The sequence below is a fragment of the Triturus cristatus genome, chromosome 7 (genome assembly GCF_964204655.1).
Source record: "Triturus cristatus chromosome 7, aTriCri1.1, whole genome shotgun sequence".
Classification (NCBI taxonomy): Eukaryota; Metazoa; Chordata; class Amphibia; order Caudata; family Salamandridae; genus Triturus; species Triturus cristatus.
In genome coordinates, this window is record NC_140590.1 from 77,889,447 (window position 1) to 77,907,181 (window position 17,735).

A 17,735-nucleotide genomic window follows, 5' to 3' on the forward strand; every position below is an offset into this window, starting at 1 on the left:
GGTATGTGGTAGTGTGGATTCGCAGGTGAAGTTGCAGTGGAGGCAGTTGAAAGCTCCTTTGGTTTCTTTGGGTGAGCAGGTGAAGCAGAGGGCGCTGCATCATCCTGGGTCCATTCCTCGGGGAGTGCAGCTGGAGTAGCAGTGGATGATCGGTGGGCCAGAGTTTCTCCTACTGGGCACGGTGGTGGCACAGACAGGCGCAGATGGGCTTGCCTTTGGTGCTGCCATGCAGCAGCTTATCTTAAGTAGCCTGGGGAGGTGGACAGGGTGGTGGGCTGGTCTGGAGTGGAGGCCTGCGATGCGCTAGTGTCATAGGCTGAGAGGAATGGTGGCCAGCCGGTTGCCTAGCAACTGGTAGCTCTGCGCAGGTAGCTGGGTTGGCGTGGGAATCAGGGGCACCAATCAGGTGGAGTCTGTTTTCCGAGAGAAGAGGCTCAAATGTCATGCAAGACAGCGGGATCGGGGTGACACACACAGAGCACTGTAACAGATTTCTTTATTCTTCAGCATGCGATCACACACTGCAATTTGATTACATTATAACCATTAATAACCTCCCAGCAAGTTACGTAATTCCTCTGTTGAGTACACCCAGAACAGCAGCATGGTGACATCTTATGGGGCGCTAATAGCCGACAGTGCTTGCACTTTATCTGGGTCAGGAGTCATTCCTCAATCAGAGAATGTGTGCTCAAAGATTTTAAGCTTGGTTTTGCGAAACTTACACATTTCTGTATTCAGAGTGAGACCTGCATCAGCAAGTAACTGGCACACTTGTGTAAGAGCCTTGTCATGCTCATTTTGTGCTGCTCCAAATAGCAGCATGTCATCACTGTGATTAAAACCATGCATGACAGGTTGAAATATTTGACATATACCATCCTGAAATATTTCTGCAGCTGACGACATTCCAAAACTCAACCTTTTGTATCTGAACAAACCAACATGAGTTGAAAAAGTAGTGATGTACCTATAGTTTTCTACCAACTTGAGTTAATGGTATCCCTTGTTCAGGTCAAGACAGGAGAAGACTTTGGCACTGTTGAGTTGCATGATCATGCCGGCTATGTGTGGACCAGGATGTCTTTCTCTATCAATTGCTTTGTTGGCTTGGTGCATAGCAACACAGATGTGCACTGCACATCCACTGTCCTTTTTTGGCACCACCACTATGGGTGAAAACAAGGTGTAGGACTGGTGGTTTGCTCAATGATGTTATGCTTCATCAATGTTTCTAGTTCTTTCTCAATGGCATTTTGCGAGTGAAAAGTGACCCTGCGCTGCTGCTGGGCAGCAGAGCGAATCTTCTTATTGTTTTCAGCATGCCTAGTCCATGAAGCAACAACAGAAACTGACTCACAATTTCAGATTGAGTGAGGAGGTTGTTGAGAGATATCAGTCCCATATCAGTAGCAATGGCAAAACTAAGTAGGCATTCAACGGAAAGAGTTCCTTGAAGAACTTGAATCAGTGCTTGCTTCATGTCACATTGTCGTTGTGAATAAGCCTTGAATCTGCAACAGTTTTAAAGCAGACCACGGGTACATCTTTATGTTTGGTGGGTTGAGGTGTAGCATAGAAGATAGGCTGCTGAACTTTTTGACTGGGTTGATGTTAATCAACGCAACATTGTCTGTGATACAGGGTGTGAGACAACAGTTGACTTTTATTGACTGATGTTGCCTTTTGGCCTTGTGGGCATGGTGAGTATGCTTCATGAAAATTCTGGCATCCATATTAGTTTCTCACTGTGACGTATTTGGTTTTTCTTTAATTTTGCAAACCATTATGAAGTGTTTTTCTTCCGACAAACTTTGCATGCCTGTCCTTTGGCTGTACATTTGGCTTCATGAGGTAAGGAAAACCCACATCGGAAACACAACCTTTTCTTCTTTGGAGACATTGACTTGCATGTATCTACCTGCTACTTGTGCTTGCTTTTCATGACCAACGTTGACTAATTCTTCACTGTTCCAGCTTCCATATAAGCAGCTTGTCCTCTTTCATAGGCCCTTGCAGTCATTAGTACTTTCTCTAAAATGAGCAACTTTCTCAACATGTCTCTTCTGATAGTGTCTGAAAGACATCCATCAACGACTTTGAGGTGTATGGCTTCTTCCTCAGTAAATTCACTAAATTTGCAGTGTTTGATAGGCACATTAAGTATTTCATCAAACTCATCCTTTGTTTCACCAGTTTGCGGTCTCACTTGATCAAAAATGTACCTTTCATAATTGTCATTTGGCATTGGACTGGACTTGGTACCCGATACTTCTTTGATCCGATGGTCCAATATTGCCTCAGTCGGCAAGATCTTGTTAAGCACTTCTTTTACTTCGTCACAATCAAGGTTCTTTAAGTACCTAATGATTTTATTATCATCTAATTCTTTTAAAATATATATGAAGTCATTAAATGTTTCAATCCATGCAGTCCACCTTGTGCCAATGTTATGGGTTTTGGTGGTGTTAAATGGTGGTTTCAGGAATAGAGCTGAATCATATCTTGTACTCTTTTCTACTGCCATCGAGAGCATATACTGTTCAGACAACTGCTGCTGTTCATTTGGACCTGTAACTTCTGCAAGCACTGTCAGTATGCTTGCATTTGGGTCATCATGCCTGATCTGAGATTATACATCGCCATCTTCTTTTTTGCCGGTGAGTAACTGTTCAATTGCTCGCACTTGGGTATTGTTGCGTTTTCCTTTTTTTAACTGACCTGGTTGTCACTGCCTTTTGCATTTTGATTTTTATTGATGATGGCTCTGTGCTATGATGTGGAACAGTATCTCTTCTTTTGGCCTTACCAGTGGGTTTCTGGTGGGCTTTCGAAATGTGCTACTCCTCACACGCCACCTTCGAACAGCTTCTCATCTATTTGGGTGCAGGTGGCATGCACAAGCAGTTTGCTGTATCATTGAAAACTCTGAGGCAAAGCAATCTTGTTTCATTTGGATTATGCATCCCCTACTCATCTACCTGCTGTAGCGTCTTTCACAGCTCGGACGCATTTAAACAAGTATGCTACACACAGAGCTCTGTAACAGACGTCTTCATTCTTCAGCACACGATCACATGTTCAACTCCCAGAAAGTCACGTAATTCCTCTATTGAGTCCACCCAGAATTGCAAGGGTCCTGCACATATAGCCTCACTATGTCAAAGCATCTTCATTACTTTTTTTTGATCTTTAACAAAAATGAACACGTTTTTGAGATTCTGCATGGAGTAAAGCATTCTTCCAGACCAGACCATAGCCCCTTTATTCTCCTGATCTATAGGTCTGCTGCCCAAGGGAAGGAAGAAAATAAAATCATCTTACAATACATTTTGATGAAGGTCACAATGGCTGTGGTTGAATAATGTGTTGTTGCTTTCTTGTAGATGTCTGTTGTGTCATTAGAGGAGCATGCATTTCCTGTTCCAGCTGATCTGACTTGTTTAGCTGTAAAACTCTATTTGTCTTCCTTTCATTTTGTTGCTGAGAGCTGGATATTATTGGTCCTGCTATTGGTTTTCCAGCTGTACTTTTGTGGGCAGTTGTGCTGAATGTTTTTGAATATTTCTTTTCTATAGTAGGTCGACCCTCTGGTGGATTGGTTTTGTTTTCAGCTGTACTTTGGTGGGCGTTTGTTCTGAGTATTGTTTTGGGATATTTCATTTTTATAACGGATCGATTATCTAATAGTTGTGTTTATATAAGACAGTCTATGGTTTGAAGCAAATTACCTTGTTGATGGTCGCATACTGCATCAGCTGCAAGTGTTAGGGGAATAGGTGAATTGTTCCAGGGACATGTATCTAATTTTGCAGGAGTTTCGGTCATTTACATAAATACAATAGTGTTATTTTGTGTATTCTCTGTGTATGTATGTTTGGGACTAAGGGCTGTCTTAGTATATTTGGATGCCAGATCTCCCATTCACTTTGACCTCTAATATGCCCATGACTTGGAACATGATGCAGCACTAAATACAACTTAACAGATGAACATGTGAACACTGTTGGAAAGCTCTCCTTGATATTAAAGGGGGAGTCTAGTGGGATGTAAACATTCACAGATAAATGTCTGGTTCTTGTGGTAGTAACAGCTTAGAACAGATTATGCATCCATGAATTTGGTCTCTTTTTGATGGTGTTATGTTTGCAGTTAGTCAATTTTTATTACCATTGTTGGTGCCTCTGATTGTCCTTCTAGGGCCAGTTTGTGAGTTTTAAAAGAAGGAGTCCACTTCTGCTCTAGTGTTTGTTGAGAGGCTGTGCCATGTTTGAAGGGGTATGATTAATGAGGTTGTACACACCTATAGGTTCCCCAAAACCTTTTCTGTATTTTGTTCATGAAGATGAACAATTACAATCCTTGTGAGTTTCGTTTTTTCACAAGTAGTGACAGCAAGCAATGCCATTCTAACCTGCTTTACTCCTTTCACAGATGCTCTTTTGAAATAGCAGTTAACACATTCAAGGAAGGGTTAACTAACTTTGGGGCATATTATCAAGTACAGCGTTAAAATTATCGCCGGTTTAGCGGCAGAAAACTGCTGCTAAAGCAGCGATAATCGGCTTGATAATATGCCCTGGAGAGTTCCCATGGAAGCCCATGTTCACACCGGAACCTGGTCTTCTATATGAATTCACAAGGGCATATTATCAAGGCCATTATCGCCGATTTAGCGGCAGTTTTCTGCTGTTAAAAGCGGCGATAATGTTTAATGCCGTCCTTGATAATATGCCCCTTTGTCACTTGCTTTAGCTATAGGATGACTGCCAGTTGACTCCAAAGGATTGGGACAATCTGCACACTTTTGTTCGTGCTCCGTTGGGTTTTGAGTTGTAGTTTAGATCATCTGTTTTCTTTTTGTGATGATAGACTGATAGGCATGTCGTTAGATAGTGCAGTTTGCAGCTATTTTGTAGCTAGTTTTCTTACATCTCTCTTATTATATCCTCGTCTATATGTGTGTGAGTGTGTGGTATTCTCCTTAGTCCCTACACTTTGCATCTTGGTGTTGTTGTCTGTGTGTTTAGTGGCCTTCTTGGATGAGTTATTTAGTTCTTTTCTTGGAATCCATAATTCTGTCTATGTAGTTTGGTGTGTATTAGCTTAATAGTAGGGGCAGGATCATTTCTGCCACGCCGGAAGAGTAAATGGAGTTTCGGCCACTATGCAATAATGAGTTCAGGCCAAATTCTACCAACCACCAACTGACAGAGTTTTTTTCATGTGTGGCTCCCCAATGGTACATTGGCAAGCAAGAATTGGCATCCCTTAGCATGAGTGTTGGGCGCTAGGAGGGCATCCAGTGAGAGTTTCACAACGCGGGAAGTCACATTGAGAAAGCAGTTGATAAAGCGGAGCATCTATTTGAGAGGCAATTTAATTCAATTCAAAGATTCTTTATTCGGCCAAAGAAGGACATAAAAGCACACACGTTAAAACAATTGTACCAAAGACACATAGAAGATACAAAAAGCTTTACAAAAAAGCTGTAAATACATAGCAGGTCCAGTTAACATGAATAAAAAATGTCTAAGACTTTTACACAAGAAAATAAAACTCACTATTAAGAAAAAGGGGAATATAGAATATGGCCCAGGATATAAAAATCAGCAGATAAAGTGTAAGTGTGGCAGCGCGTTGGCATGATCAAGAAGCAACAAGTTCAAGCCCTACAGTATTCCTTCATGAAATAAACACTAAGGGCCCGATTCACAGAATTAACTTAAGACAAAATCCTAAACTTACTACTTTTGGTATTCACACACTGCACTTACTACTTTTGGTATTCACAGAATGACTTACTACTTTTGGTATTCACAGAATGGATTTACGACTACTAACTTTACGTCCGCACTCGGGCCGGAAATTCCGGCCCGGAGGCGGAGCATCCGGCCCGGAGGCGGAGCTTCTGGCCCAGAGGCGGAGCTTCCGGCCCGGAGGTGGGGATTCCGGCCAGTGGCAGAGATTTAGCCATGGCCAAAATCTCAGCCTCTGGCCCGGAAGCTCCGCCTCCGGGCTGGAATTTCCGGCCCGAGAGCGGACGGAAAGTTAGTAGTCGTAAATCCATTCTGTGAATACCAAAAGTAATAAGTGCATTCTGTGAATACCAAAAGCAGTAAGTGCATTCTGTGAATACCAAAATGGTAGTATGTTTAGGATTTTGTCTTAAGTTAGTTCTGTGAATCGGGCCCTAATAATTCCTATGGGACTCAAATCGGATTCAGACTTACTGGACCAAGAGCATCTTCTTCCTGAGTCTTACTGCTCCTGATAATACAGTTGCAATTCCGAGGCAAACCAAGGGAGAAGAAAGCATTTGTGCATATAATAATGCAGGCCTAACTTGAACAAAATGGCTAGATCTAAGCAGCGGAAGGGTAATGTTTTTCCGCAAAGTGCCATATAATTCGCAAAAAAATATAAAATGCAAGGTGTCCTGCCCAGAGAAAGTGTACATGGACCTGGCTTTAAGGCACCTGGCTTCAAGAAGCCCTTTGGAAAGGCTAATAACCAGTGTATACAATTAAATCGAAATCTGGTTAGCAAGTGCAATGGTGAACATTGTTCAAAAGAGACAAATAGGGCCGCACCTGCGAGCTTAAGCTCAGTGTAATATAGATTCTCACCAGGCGCGCAACACCCATTGGACTCACAGGGCTTCAGCCCCCCCCGTCGTGTGTGGCAGCCCGGGATGAGACAGCTTCCCGGCACGCACACAGCCGCACCCGAGCACTTCACAGGTCTTGAAAAGACCATTTGCATGTTAATGAGGCCTCGCTGGTGTTTCACACCTTCTAAGAGCCCCTTCAGCTCCACTCTGCCTATGGCTTAAAAGATTCAGCCCCCCCCCCCCGAAATTTTTTCTTAGCCCTCCCCGAAATTTGGCTCTAGTTGCACCTCTGATTCTCACTGAGGGCTTAGCAGGTTCCATACCCTCCCTTTCTCCCCGCTGCCTAGCCACAAACAGATGTTTAATGTTACTAATGTCACTAGGGTGTAAAGGCATGTGGTTCATATACAAATCAGGGACACATAGCTGCCTCCTCTTCTCCATAATTTTACTTAACGCAGAGCCCCCTCAAGTGCAATAAAGTTTGCTATTACGGGCTAATTTAAAGTAGGAGCTGGACTTGACCAGATTCTCATCCAACACATTAAGGGCATGACTGCGATAAGATCTGAAATGTATCCCAGGCCAAGCTCCTCGTGCATCATTATGGCAGGGGTGCAGGGGGGGACAGCAAGGAGTCTAAGCATACATTTGTTTTCCACTACCTGCAAGTCTCTCACATCCACATGGCCGTTGGGATATATTTATCTCTAAACACCTTTAACAGGGCAGGTACAGGCTTATCCCCTAATCTCTTTGCGAAGTCCATGGTTGCCCCCACTGCCCTAGCCAAACGTTCTTTTGTGTGCTCTTTGTGCAACCCACGACCCACTGTCATCAAACTGCACACCCATGTAGGGGTAAGTTGAAACATTTGATAATTCTGCCCCTGTAGAAAAACTTTCACCTAACAGCCTTCTGAGTAGCGATCATCATGGAATGAGATTTAGAAAAAAGGATTTTAAAGTTTTTAAGGACCTAAAGCAGTTCTGCCAAACAACACTGTGTTTTCTGTGGAGAGAAGTGCAGAAATACATTTGGACCTGTCCCTGGGGATATCGTTACTTGTTGCCAAAAGGGCGGCCCCTATCCTATTGATGTAAAGCATAAACAGCAGGGGGGACAAAATACACCCATGCCTGACCGTCTCTTGACCGCTCAAGAGGCTGACACACTGCCATCCTTATTATATCTCACCTCAGCAGTAGTGTTAGAATAGGTGGAGTGTAAAAAAGCCACCAAATATTCGTCCATGCCCAGATTAAGGAGGATAGACCACAGCTTGGGTCTCTTGACGCAGTCAAATGCCGAAGTTAGGTCTATAAATGCTATATGCAGGGATCCCCCGTTGGCTTATGTATATTTCCCAACCATCAATTGTAAATTTGGCAGCAAAACAAACTCGAGGTGCAGTGCTCTCTGGCACACCACGTGGTGCTGTACACACTGATTTTTAAGCGAGGAACAAGTTCCCAGTCCTATAAATCAGCACGAGCAGCGTGACATTCTGATTTCCAGCCTATCGCAGAACTATGCTGAATGAGTATTCATGTAACTCTGAGGAATTCCACGGATTTCCTCCCACTCCTATTTAATAGCAGTTCTGATTTTCTTCAACAGTTTTCTTGTTGATACTGACACGGTAGAGAACCTGGGTGAGTTATTCTTAAAAATTGGCATTAAAAAGTGAGGGGATGTATTTTTAGCCTCCCTTCATTAGTGTATCTTGTTCTTGATTGTGTGTTGCAGATGTTCCTAGATTTTTTTAGTATCACTACTTGCCCCAACCGAGCTCCTACACCAATACTTCCGTTGTCTAAAAGGTAGAGGTGATGTAGTCAGTATATCCTAGACCTGGCAGTATTGTGATGTCTGTTTGTGTTAATATTATATTCAAGTCTTTGCACAGCTCATTTAGAACTCACTATCATTCTTCTACGGTAGTGCTTCATAAACAATTTATAATCACTACCATATTTTTAGAACAAAGGACATTTGTGACATACATAGCTCTAACTGACTTGAAGCAGGGTGATTTTTAGAGAAAAGGAATGAATCTGCTGCCTGCAATAATGTCCCCAGCTGCCTGGTGTATGGGGACGCTATGGGCATTGTCAAGGAGTTGAGCTATGGCATGATCATGCACAATCTGGTAGAACATAATCAGGCTTTTGAGCCTTATGGACTTTCTTCAGCTTGTATTAAAGACAATAAAATGTGGGTATAGTTTGCTTCTGATTCCTGTTGGGACAGCAAGCTAAAATTGAGCTCCTTTGATAGATGATGCACAGTACTCTTAACCTTGACTAATTTGCAGAATCTGCTTTTCTGTTGTTTTTGCAGATCATTTGGCTCGGCCTCAGTTCAGGGCTGCGGCCTGCAATGTATTTGTCTTGTCAACCACACATACCTCTACTCAGGGCCAGATCAGAACCTAGCTATGCAGGCAATTTATTTTAATTACTTGCAGGCCAGTCCTGCTGGAAGGACAGTAGGAATGAGTCAGAGTCACTCACACTGAAAGCTTGTGTAAAAATTTGCAACTCACTCCCCCCAGTCCTAATGGTAAAAATACTTACCATTTCTGATCTTGTGGAAGATGGGGCAATATGAACACTTTTAGCTATGTCAGCGATTAATCTGCTATAACATGATTTAATTTGGACGATGCTGTGAACACACACAACACTGGGAAAATGAACACTCCTATCAGCTAGTGTCATGTTGCATTTACTTTGTATACACAGTATTTTTACCATTAGGACTACGGAGGAGTGAGGTACAAATCAAGCACAAATTTTAAATGTGATATGTACCGGATCTTTTGTGACTCACCACATAACAACAGTGTGGGAAATGCTGCTCTATGGAATATATGTTGCATATTGAGACATGTGTATGGAAAACCTAAGAATCAACAGAGATCTGCTTTCCCTTTACGCATTGTACAGTTCCACCCAAAAACAACACTCTGAATGGAGTGAAGTGCCCCACCTGTAATGTGACTGGTGCTCTCACCTGTGAGGCCAATGGATTTGTTGAATGTGTTGGGGAGATGACCAACTGTATCTACATGGCGGCAACATTTTATCGCTCTGGTAGGTGCCTCTGAATAGAGGTGATTTTTATATTCCTTCCTCTTGATCTCAATGTGCCGAGAATAATTGACTGTACAGTAGTGATATATGTACAAATCCACAACATCAATCTTCACATAGTCATCACCTTTTGTACAAAGTGGTACCTAATGCTTTGGCATTCAGGGTGAGGACCCTTAACTGTAACCTTCCAAGATATTATTAAATGCCACTTAAAAGAGTGAGAAGTACCAGCTATAGCTAGTTTATGTTTATCACTTAAACTGTGAAGGTTTCTCTACCACAGGGGCAGCCTTATACATATTTTGTCTGAAATGTAGGCTTGAGGAGTTTGGTCTGTGAAGGTGCTGATGTGCATGTGACATATTTATATCATAATGCCTCAAGAAAAGTAACCAACAGCAGGTCTGCAGGACCCTCAACTCTACATTTGTTAATGTTCCTACAGATGGAAATGTGTGGTCATCAAAGGCATCTGCCTTTCATAATGGAACTGAGGCTGACTTACATGATTAGATACATTGGTAAAGCAATATTGAATAGTGTTTATGGAGAGAGCTAATATCCTTTCAAAACCTAGGAAACTTCTTACCCTTATTTGATGTGTTATTTTTGTCACCCTTATCATTCAAAATGACCACAGGGTAAGAACTCTTCATTATGGCAGGAGGGGGACTTTCTCAATTATTGTTTGTTTTTGTTGACACAAGGATACATGGCAAAGTCTGCAACATTTCTCCACAAAGAATGAACAATATACATCTCAGCTATCTAATGAAATTCCATAGATGCCTAACTGAAATGGTCTTAGAGGTAAGACCAGATCTTTGGAAATAGGACATTTAGTTTAAAAAAGACACATTTCTGGTTCAAAGGAATTGACTACTTAAGGCTCAGAAAATGTAATCTAGAAATACTTCTTCTAAGTAGCTCATAAATTGACAAACCCTGAATTCAACAGAAAATAAAAAGTTGGACAGATGTGATACATTTTGCTGGTAGCAGAAACGCATCTCTGTTCCCTGCAAGACCAAACTTCAGGAGCAGCACTTGCCAATAAGGACTATATAAAACATGAGCCAAGAATTCTTGTAATCACCATCAAAGACCTGATCAAGCAACACTTTGAAGATTAAATGGGATCTTTTTTACAGTCACTCAACTCTGAAGTAGCTTAATTAATTTCTGAGGCTGGTGAGGTGAAAATATCAGGCAGAACACGACCAGCCTTTACAATGGAGTCACTATCACCACGCGTTCCTTTTCCACACAAGCCATTACAATGACATGCTTTTGGGAAAGCAGATTTTAAGTCCCACACCTTCGCTACTCAAACACCCACTGAGGTGAAATAGTAATTTGTAATATTCAAAAGTCCAGTGCTCCCCTAAAGCAAGTCATAATGAATTGTGTGGTAATGGAACATGTGGTAACATTCCAGTCAAAGTAGTGACTGTGTTGTAAAGGCATGCATGGTAAATGCATTGGTGATTCCATCATGCAATGAGTTGCTACCATTGTGGCAACCTTAAATTGCCTATTTAATCATTGGTGAATTTAGGCAAACAGTAACTCATAATGCATCCCCTCAACCAACTGCAATAAAACACGCACAAACACATACACACTTGACAAGCATATACAAATACATTAAGAGAATAAAAGTAGAAAAAAACCTATAGGCATTGTGCAAATGTCTGCAATAAGAAATTAGTAACAATTTAAAGATTACAGTGAGCAGTCATACAGGAATGGGATTGTGCGTAATGTAAGATTACTTAACCCTTTCGATGCGCATGAAGGAGCGGTTCCGTCATGCGCGTCGGTTGCGCTGTGCGCATGACGGAACCGCTCCGTCATGGCCCCACCCGCGCACCGAACCTTCAGCTCAGCGCGGAAATCCGCGCCGCGCTGAAGGGGTTATGGAGCGAAGATGGATGCCACATTTAGAAGCAATGGGTTGGCCGCCTTGGAATTGTTAAACAATAACATAATACACAGACTGCCACTGTATTAAGGCTGCTCTGTAAACATCAAATTGGGTGAATAACGTGATATGTTATTGTGCATAACGTATCATCCTTGTATTGATCCAATGTGACTGATATGTTGCATCTAAATGTGTTATCCATTTTCAAATGCTCAAACAATGTTTCCTTATAAAAAAGATGTTGGCCTAAGAGGTAAGTGCTGCCAGTAAAAGCATGGTGCTTCATCAGCTGCATTCCAGGTTTTCCTGGTCAAACGTCAGAGATCTTCTCTCAGGAACGGAGCAGCTTATAGCAGAGATTTTTGGACCTAATAATATATCCATGAGAGGAGCTCTTAAAAAGCAATTAAACTGATCAGTGCTAATGCTGGTAACAACTATAATGGAAACACAACTATCTAGGAGAATCCTTCACCATAAAATGTGGCACAGGTAAGCAAATCATTTTGTTTTCACTACCGTCAATTCACTTGTTGATTGCACACTTGATGTTGAACCCTTGTTCCAGCTGTGGGTGCTATCCCAACTTGACTATAGAATTCATGGAAATTCTCCACTCTAGACCTCCTTCTATATGTAATGCCTTTATAATAACCTTTCTCTGTTCTGTAGCTTAAGCTGATACATTTCACTTCCCTCTGGTGTCATCTTCCTTAGTGCTGTTGATCTCTTATGAAGGTGCAATTTTGCACTGCCCTGGAATGTCAGTTCAACGACTAGCTCTTGTTGACAGGAGTACTGGTCAGCCGTACCTCGAACCCTTGATTGGATTGTTGCTCCCCTAAAATTGGACTACCTCACCTCCATTATTACCTTTATTCTGCACGTTATCCTCGCCATGGATCAACCTACTAATAGCTCCTCTGACCTCCTCGTTCAGGTAGGACTGAATGCTTTTAAGATTGTCTACCCCCACCTCTCGAAGAAAGTGGCAAAGTCCTTCAAGCACAATCTGCTTAAAAGATGTCCAGAAACACTAATCTCCGACACTTACGTTTACACTGCAAACGATACAGTGGTTACTGGCCTCATTTTCTACACTACCAGAAGAGCTCAATGAAGAAAAGCTCTAACCTCTTCACTTTGTTCCAAACCGCTGAGCAAAACATCCCACAGTTTCTGTATAATTATACTACTCTCTCCTGTCCTTCATACTGATCTGAACATCTCCCTATACAATAATAGTAAAATCCTCATTCAAGCCTCCGACCTGAATCTAAGAGCTTTGGCAGAATATTTATGAGGATTAAAAATACACTTAATTACTCAAATCCTGTAAGTCATCATCATATCGGTCTTCCCACTAATGCTGAACCTTTGGTTCCTTCTGCCCCTTTCCTCCAGCTCTGCTTCCCCCTCTTTCCCTATGAACCAGTCTGTCCTTTCCCTCTTCACAGAGGGTGAGCTTAATACTCACATACCTAACCCTGACAACCCATATAATTCAAACCTTGGCTCCTGTACTACCAACTTGATGTCCCTGCTCCCAGCTTCTTTCCCTAGTACTTCTCCGATTTACCCACACCTTACTATCTCCTCCCCGAGTGCGTCCCCCATCTCTTTGGATAAAATCACCTTGTCCACCACCAATCCTAATCGAGAATTATCTCTACATCCTCCCACATCCAGTCCTACTTCCCTCTATGCCAGTCCTCACTCGTTAGTGGACATTAAATTAAATCTCAGGAGGGACACTATCTCCCCCAGAGACGGTTGTAAGGGATTTATTCTAATAATTTGTCAAAGAACTGGAGCGGAGCTCCGCTCCTATCCCGGACACACAACTTAATACCTGCAGCATTACAAAGATCACGCACTTTTTTCCTATTGTTTAAATCCATTTATTTCGTGGTATTCCAAACTTTCTTCGTACTTTTGTTTTTTATCCTGTCACATGAGAGGCATCATATCTTCAAATATTTCTAATGCAACAGATGCCTCTCATGTGACAGGATAAAAAACGAAAGTACGAAGAAAGTTTGGAATACCACGAAATAATAGGCGGAACTCCGCTCCAGTTCTTTGACAAATTATTAGCATACGTGGTGGAGGGGCTTACCACGACCCCGGGCTGCACGCAAAAAAGAGAAAATTGGATTAACTAAAGACAATGAATACTTGTGATAACAAGGAGTGCACTCTGTCACCTCTTTTTGAAATATAAGGGATTTATTCTGCCATCCAAGACCGCTCTTCCCAAGGGGACTTACCCATTATTGTACTCTAGGCCGGCCACTGACTGAAATAGCTTCCCTTACATTGAAGAGAAGATGGCTGACCTCATCAGTTGTCGGATGACAACCCTCTTGCTCTTCCCATTTCGTACAATGGCTCTGGATTTAACCCCTCAGACTCCACTACAACCAACATCCCAATTATCTCCTCTGACCCCGGTAGAGAACCTAGTGTGAACCTAAGATCTGTAAATAGGAAAAACCTACTTCAGATCAATACGTCTCACAGTGAAGCAGTCATGACCAACTCACACATCAAATCATTGCTTCTCAACTGCAGATCTGCTGTGAAACATGCAGCAGATATTTCAGACCTCATCATTTCTCAGAACTTTGACCTCCTGATCCTTTTTGAAACTTTGCTCAATGACGCCTCTTCTCCAATTCTTGACATCTTAATCCCACCTGATTAGAACATTATCAGGTGCAATCGACCTGTTAAAATTTGGGGGGGGGGGGGGGGCATTGCTTGCATACATCGCTCCAGTCTAATGTTGAAACAAACTCAAAATGCTCTGATGTCTTCCTGTGAGCAAATAGTCACCAAAATGTGGAACAACGACAAGATTGTCTGTGTGCTCCACACTATTTATCAACCCCCAGGGGATAATCTTCTCTTCATTGAGCAAATTATGGAGTCCATCACCTCATGCTCGGACCAACACAGCCATATCTTCCTCATAGACTTTAATCTTCATTGGAACAACACTGAAGATCCTTTAATATGCTCATTTAAAGCCTTCCTCTCTGACCTCTATTTCACCCAGGTCTAGAAAGGACCTATCCACAACAACGGCCCCACCCTTGACCTTATTACAGTGAAAGACAACATCATTCAACTTGACAACATTTTACCCTGTGACTGGTTGGATCATCACCAAATATCCTTCCGCATACTAGAAAAGGTCATGCATAGACCGGGGCAACCACATGAAACCAAACAACTATCTTGTAACCTTGGGGACATCAACATTAGTGATCTAACATCCATTAGCAAGAATAGTCTTCAGCCACCCCCTAACATGACCAAACTGGACAACCTGAGTGATCACTACATTAACTCTATGACTAGTATTTTCGACTCTATTGCTCCAAAGCAACTCAAGAGGATTCTAATCAAACAATCCAAACCATGATTTAAATGATGAACGTCACAAACTTAGGCTTTCAGAGAGACTTTAGAGAAACTCTGCCTGTTAAGGCAGATGGGAAGCACATACAACAACCATATTCACAATGCTAAAACCAACCATTTCAGGGCTCAGCTTGACAGTGCGAAACTCAGACCCAGGAAACTCTTTGAAATCATCAAACAGCAAGCTAAATACTCTACCAACCATAGCATGGCACAGAGAACCTCTTTTCCTAGTGGGGAGGACTTCTTAGCACACTTCTCTGAAAAGGCAAGGAAAATTGAACTTGAGCTGCAACCAACCACTCCAAATTTGCGCCGTTTGAACTCCCTTGCTTCATCAATGGAACCTACGGAACCTTCTGCAGCAAGTGCACCTTTCTACCACATAACATGCACCACTAAAAACTACGCATCATAGAATACTTCTCTTCTTCCAGATGACATGGAGCTGCGCCAATCTATGGCGTCCTTAAAACCTGCCAATCACTTCAGCGATCCACTACCGGAAACGTTTTTTAAAGATCTCAATTTGGCCATCCTCCCACTGTGGTACCGGATCATCCAAGAATGCCTCTTACATGGGAGGATTCCAGATTGCCCAAGTTGGGTCAAGTCAGTACCATCCCAAAGAAGCCCAATACCGATTTAGCTGATCCTAACAACTTCTGTCTGATAACCAGCGTCATTACTCTGGCTAAACTGCTTGATAAATGCATCCACTTGCAGCTCTGGAACAATATTGAGAAAATTCAGCTCCTTGACCTCTACCAATCGGGTTTCAGGGCGGGGCACAGTACTGAAACAGCACTAACTCACATTGTTGATTACGCCTTGAGATCCCTTGGTCAAAATGTCCCTTCTCTTCTGATCCTTCTTGACCTGTCCTCAGTATTTGACACCATCAAATAAGAAAACCTAATTGCTCTTCTTAAATATAGGATGGGAATTTTGTGCCCTGTCTTAAACTGGTTTGCCTCTTACAGAACCTTACCCACAAAATCAAAGTTAGCCAATCCCTTGCAACGAGTAGCCCTGTCACCATTAGAGTACCTCAAGGCTCTGCACTTTCTTCCACTCATTTCAACCTTTTTATGGAACTGCTCTCCGATATTCTGAACCACTCTAACATCCATTCCCATATGTATGCTGATGACACTTAACTATATATGAAGATCTCCTCTCCAGGTGAATTAAAAACTCTAAATGATACACTCCTAAAAACTCAACAATGGTTAACTCATAACCATCTAATGTTGAATATACTCAAAACTGAATTCCTTCTGATTGCCCCCCGCAACCACTCTGCACCCACCCACCCTGGACTGGCTCAAACATCTTACTGCGCTTAACTGCACTCCTCATGTTTTTGACTCGGCAAAATCTTTAGGTATAACCTTGGACAAATATCTAAATATGCAAGATCACATCAGTGCAACTATTAGGGGAGACAATATTCAATATTCAATATTCAGCTCAACACCCTCAATAAAATCCAGCCTTTCCTTCTACCTGAGGACATCCAGCCAGCTTTTCAATGCCTAGTTATCTTTCGCTTTTACTATGGTTTGTGACCCTTGATGGGCTACCTAAAACTAGTTTGATTCTGCTTAGAGCCACTCTGAACGCTTTGGCTAGACTCATTGCTGACTCCAGAAAACATGACCACATCACACCAGACACCAGACCTAATCCAACTAAACTCACTACCCTTTGAAGCCAGGATCCAGTTCAAGATAACTTGCCTGACGCACAAAGCTATTTATTACAACACCCTCATTTACCTGGCAAAAAATCTTGAGCTATCTGGCTCAAGTTGTAACTTAAGAAGCTCTAACAAACTATTGAAACCTCCTAAATTCAATGAGAAAAGAATCAGACTTTCTCTGGACTTGCTGCAAGAATATGAAACACTCTACCCCCCAAGATCAGAACCAATCCATCTACTGCCTCTTTCAAAAAACATGTCCAATGGATACTCCTGAAAGACCTTCAACAGCATTAACGCAGATATCACCTCAATTTACTTCTTTCTCCTGTCTGGAATCTGGATACTCTTTTTAATGTGTGGTTTCAATTGGATTTATGTTTCTCTTACTTGTCCTTTTGATCTGCTAAAACCTTACGAGTCCCACTAGATTGGCTAACTCCACATGCCCACCTTTGACCTTGTGTGGTTTCCCCTTTGACCTTTTGGTTCTTAAGTTATCTCTCTTGTTCCATTTTGTTGTTGTACTCATACTAACGTTACTTTGTACAGTGTTCTGATACCCGTCTGGGTCATGTTTGAGCTTTATAAATCTTTAAAAATAAAAATAAATACATTAATAAATGCTGCACTCTACAGCACAGCTGATCACAGAGTCTAAGACACAGGTTAGAGCACTTGCATAAAATATATTCCCTCAAATATGTCTGAACACATGCTTACTCAGTAATGGCATTGAATGATCCCAGAGGCTCCAGAAGACTCCATAGAAACATATAAATACTCAGTGCTCCTAAAATCAAGGACATTTTGATGGAAACTTACACAAAATAAAATTGCCGGGTGAGCTAAGGTTCATTCCATCCAATTTGGTGAAAAACAACATTAAAAAACAAGCATTTTTAATGCAATAGGTCTCGCATTATTAAAGTTTGAGCTGTTGGCATTGCTAATAATAAT

At 42.0% G+C, this 17,735-nt stretch overlaps 1 protein-coding gene across 1 annotated transcript in view; it reads left to right on the forward strand.

The window, feature by feature from the left end:
* LOC146808860 (phospholipase A2 inhibitor and Ly6/PLAUR domain-containing protein-like) overlaps positions 1-17,735 on the forward strand; it is a 157,116-nt gene that overhangs the window by 107,874 nt on the left and 31,507 nt on the right. The window contains exon 4 of the mRNA XM_085614246.1: positions 9,565-9,711. Coding sequence (XP_085470372.1) covers positions 9,565-9,711 — 147 coding nt within the window. The remainder of the gene's footprint in view (positions 1-9,564; positions 9,712-17,735) is intronic.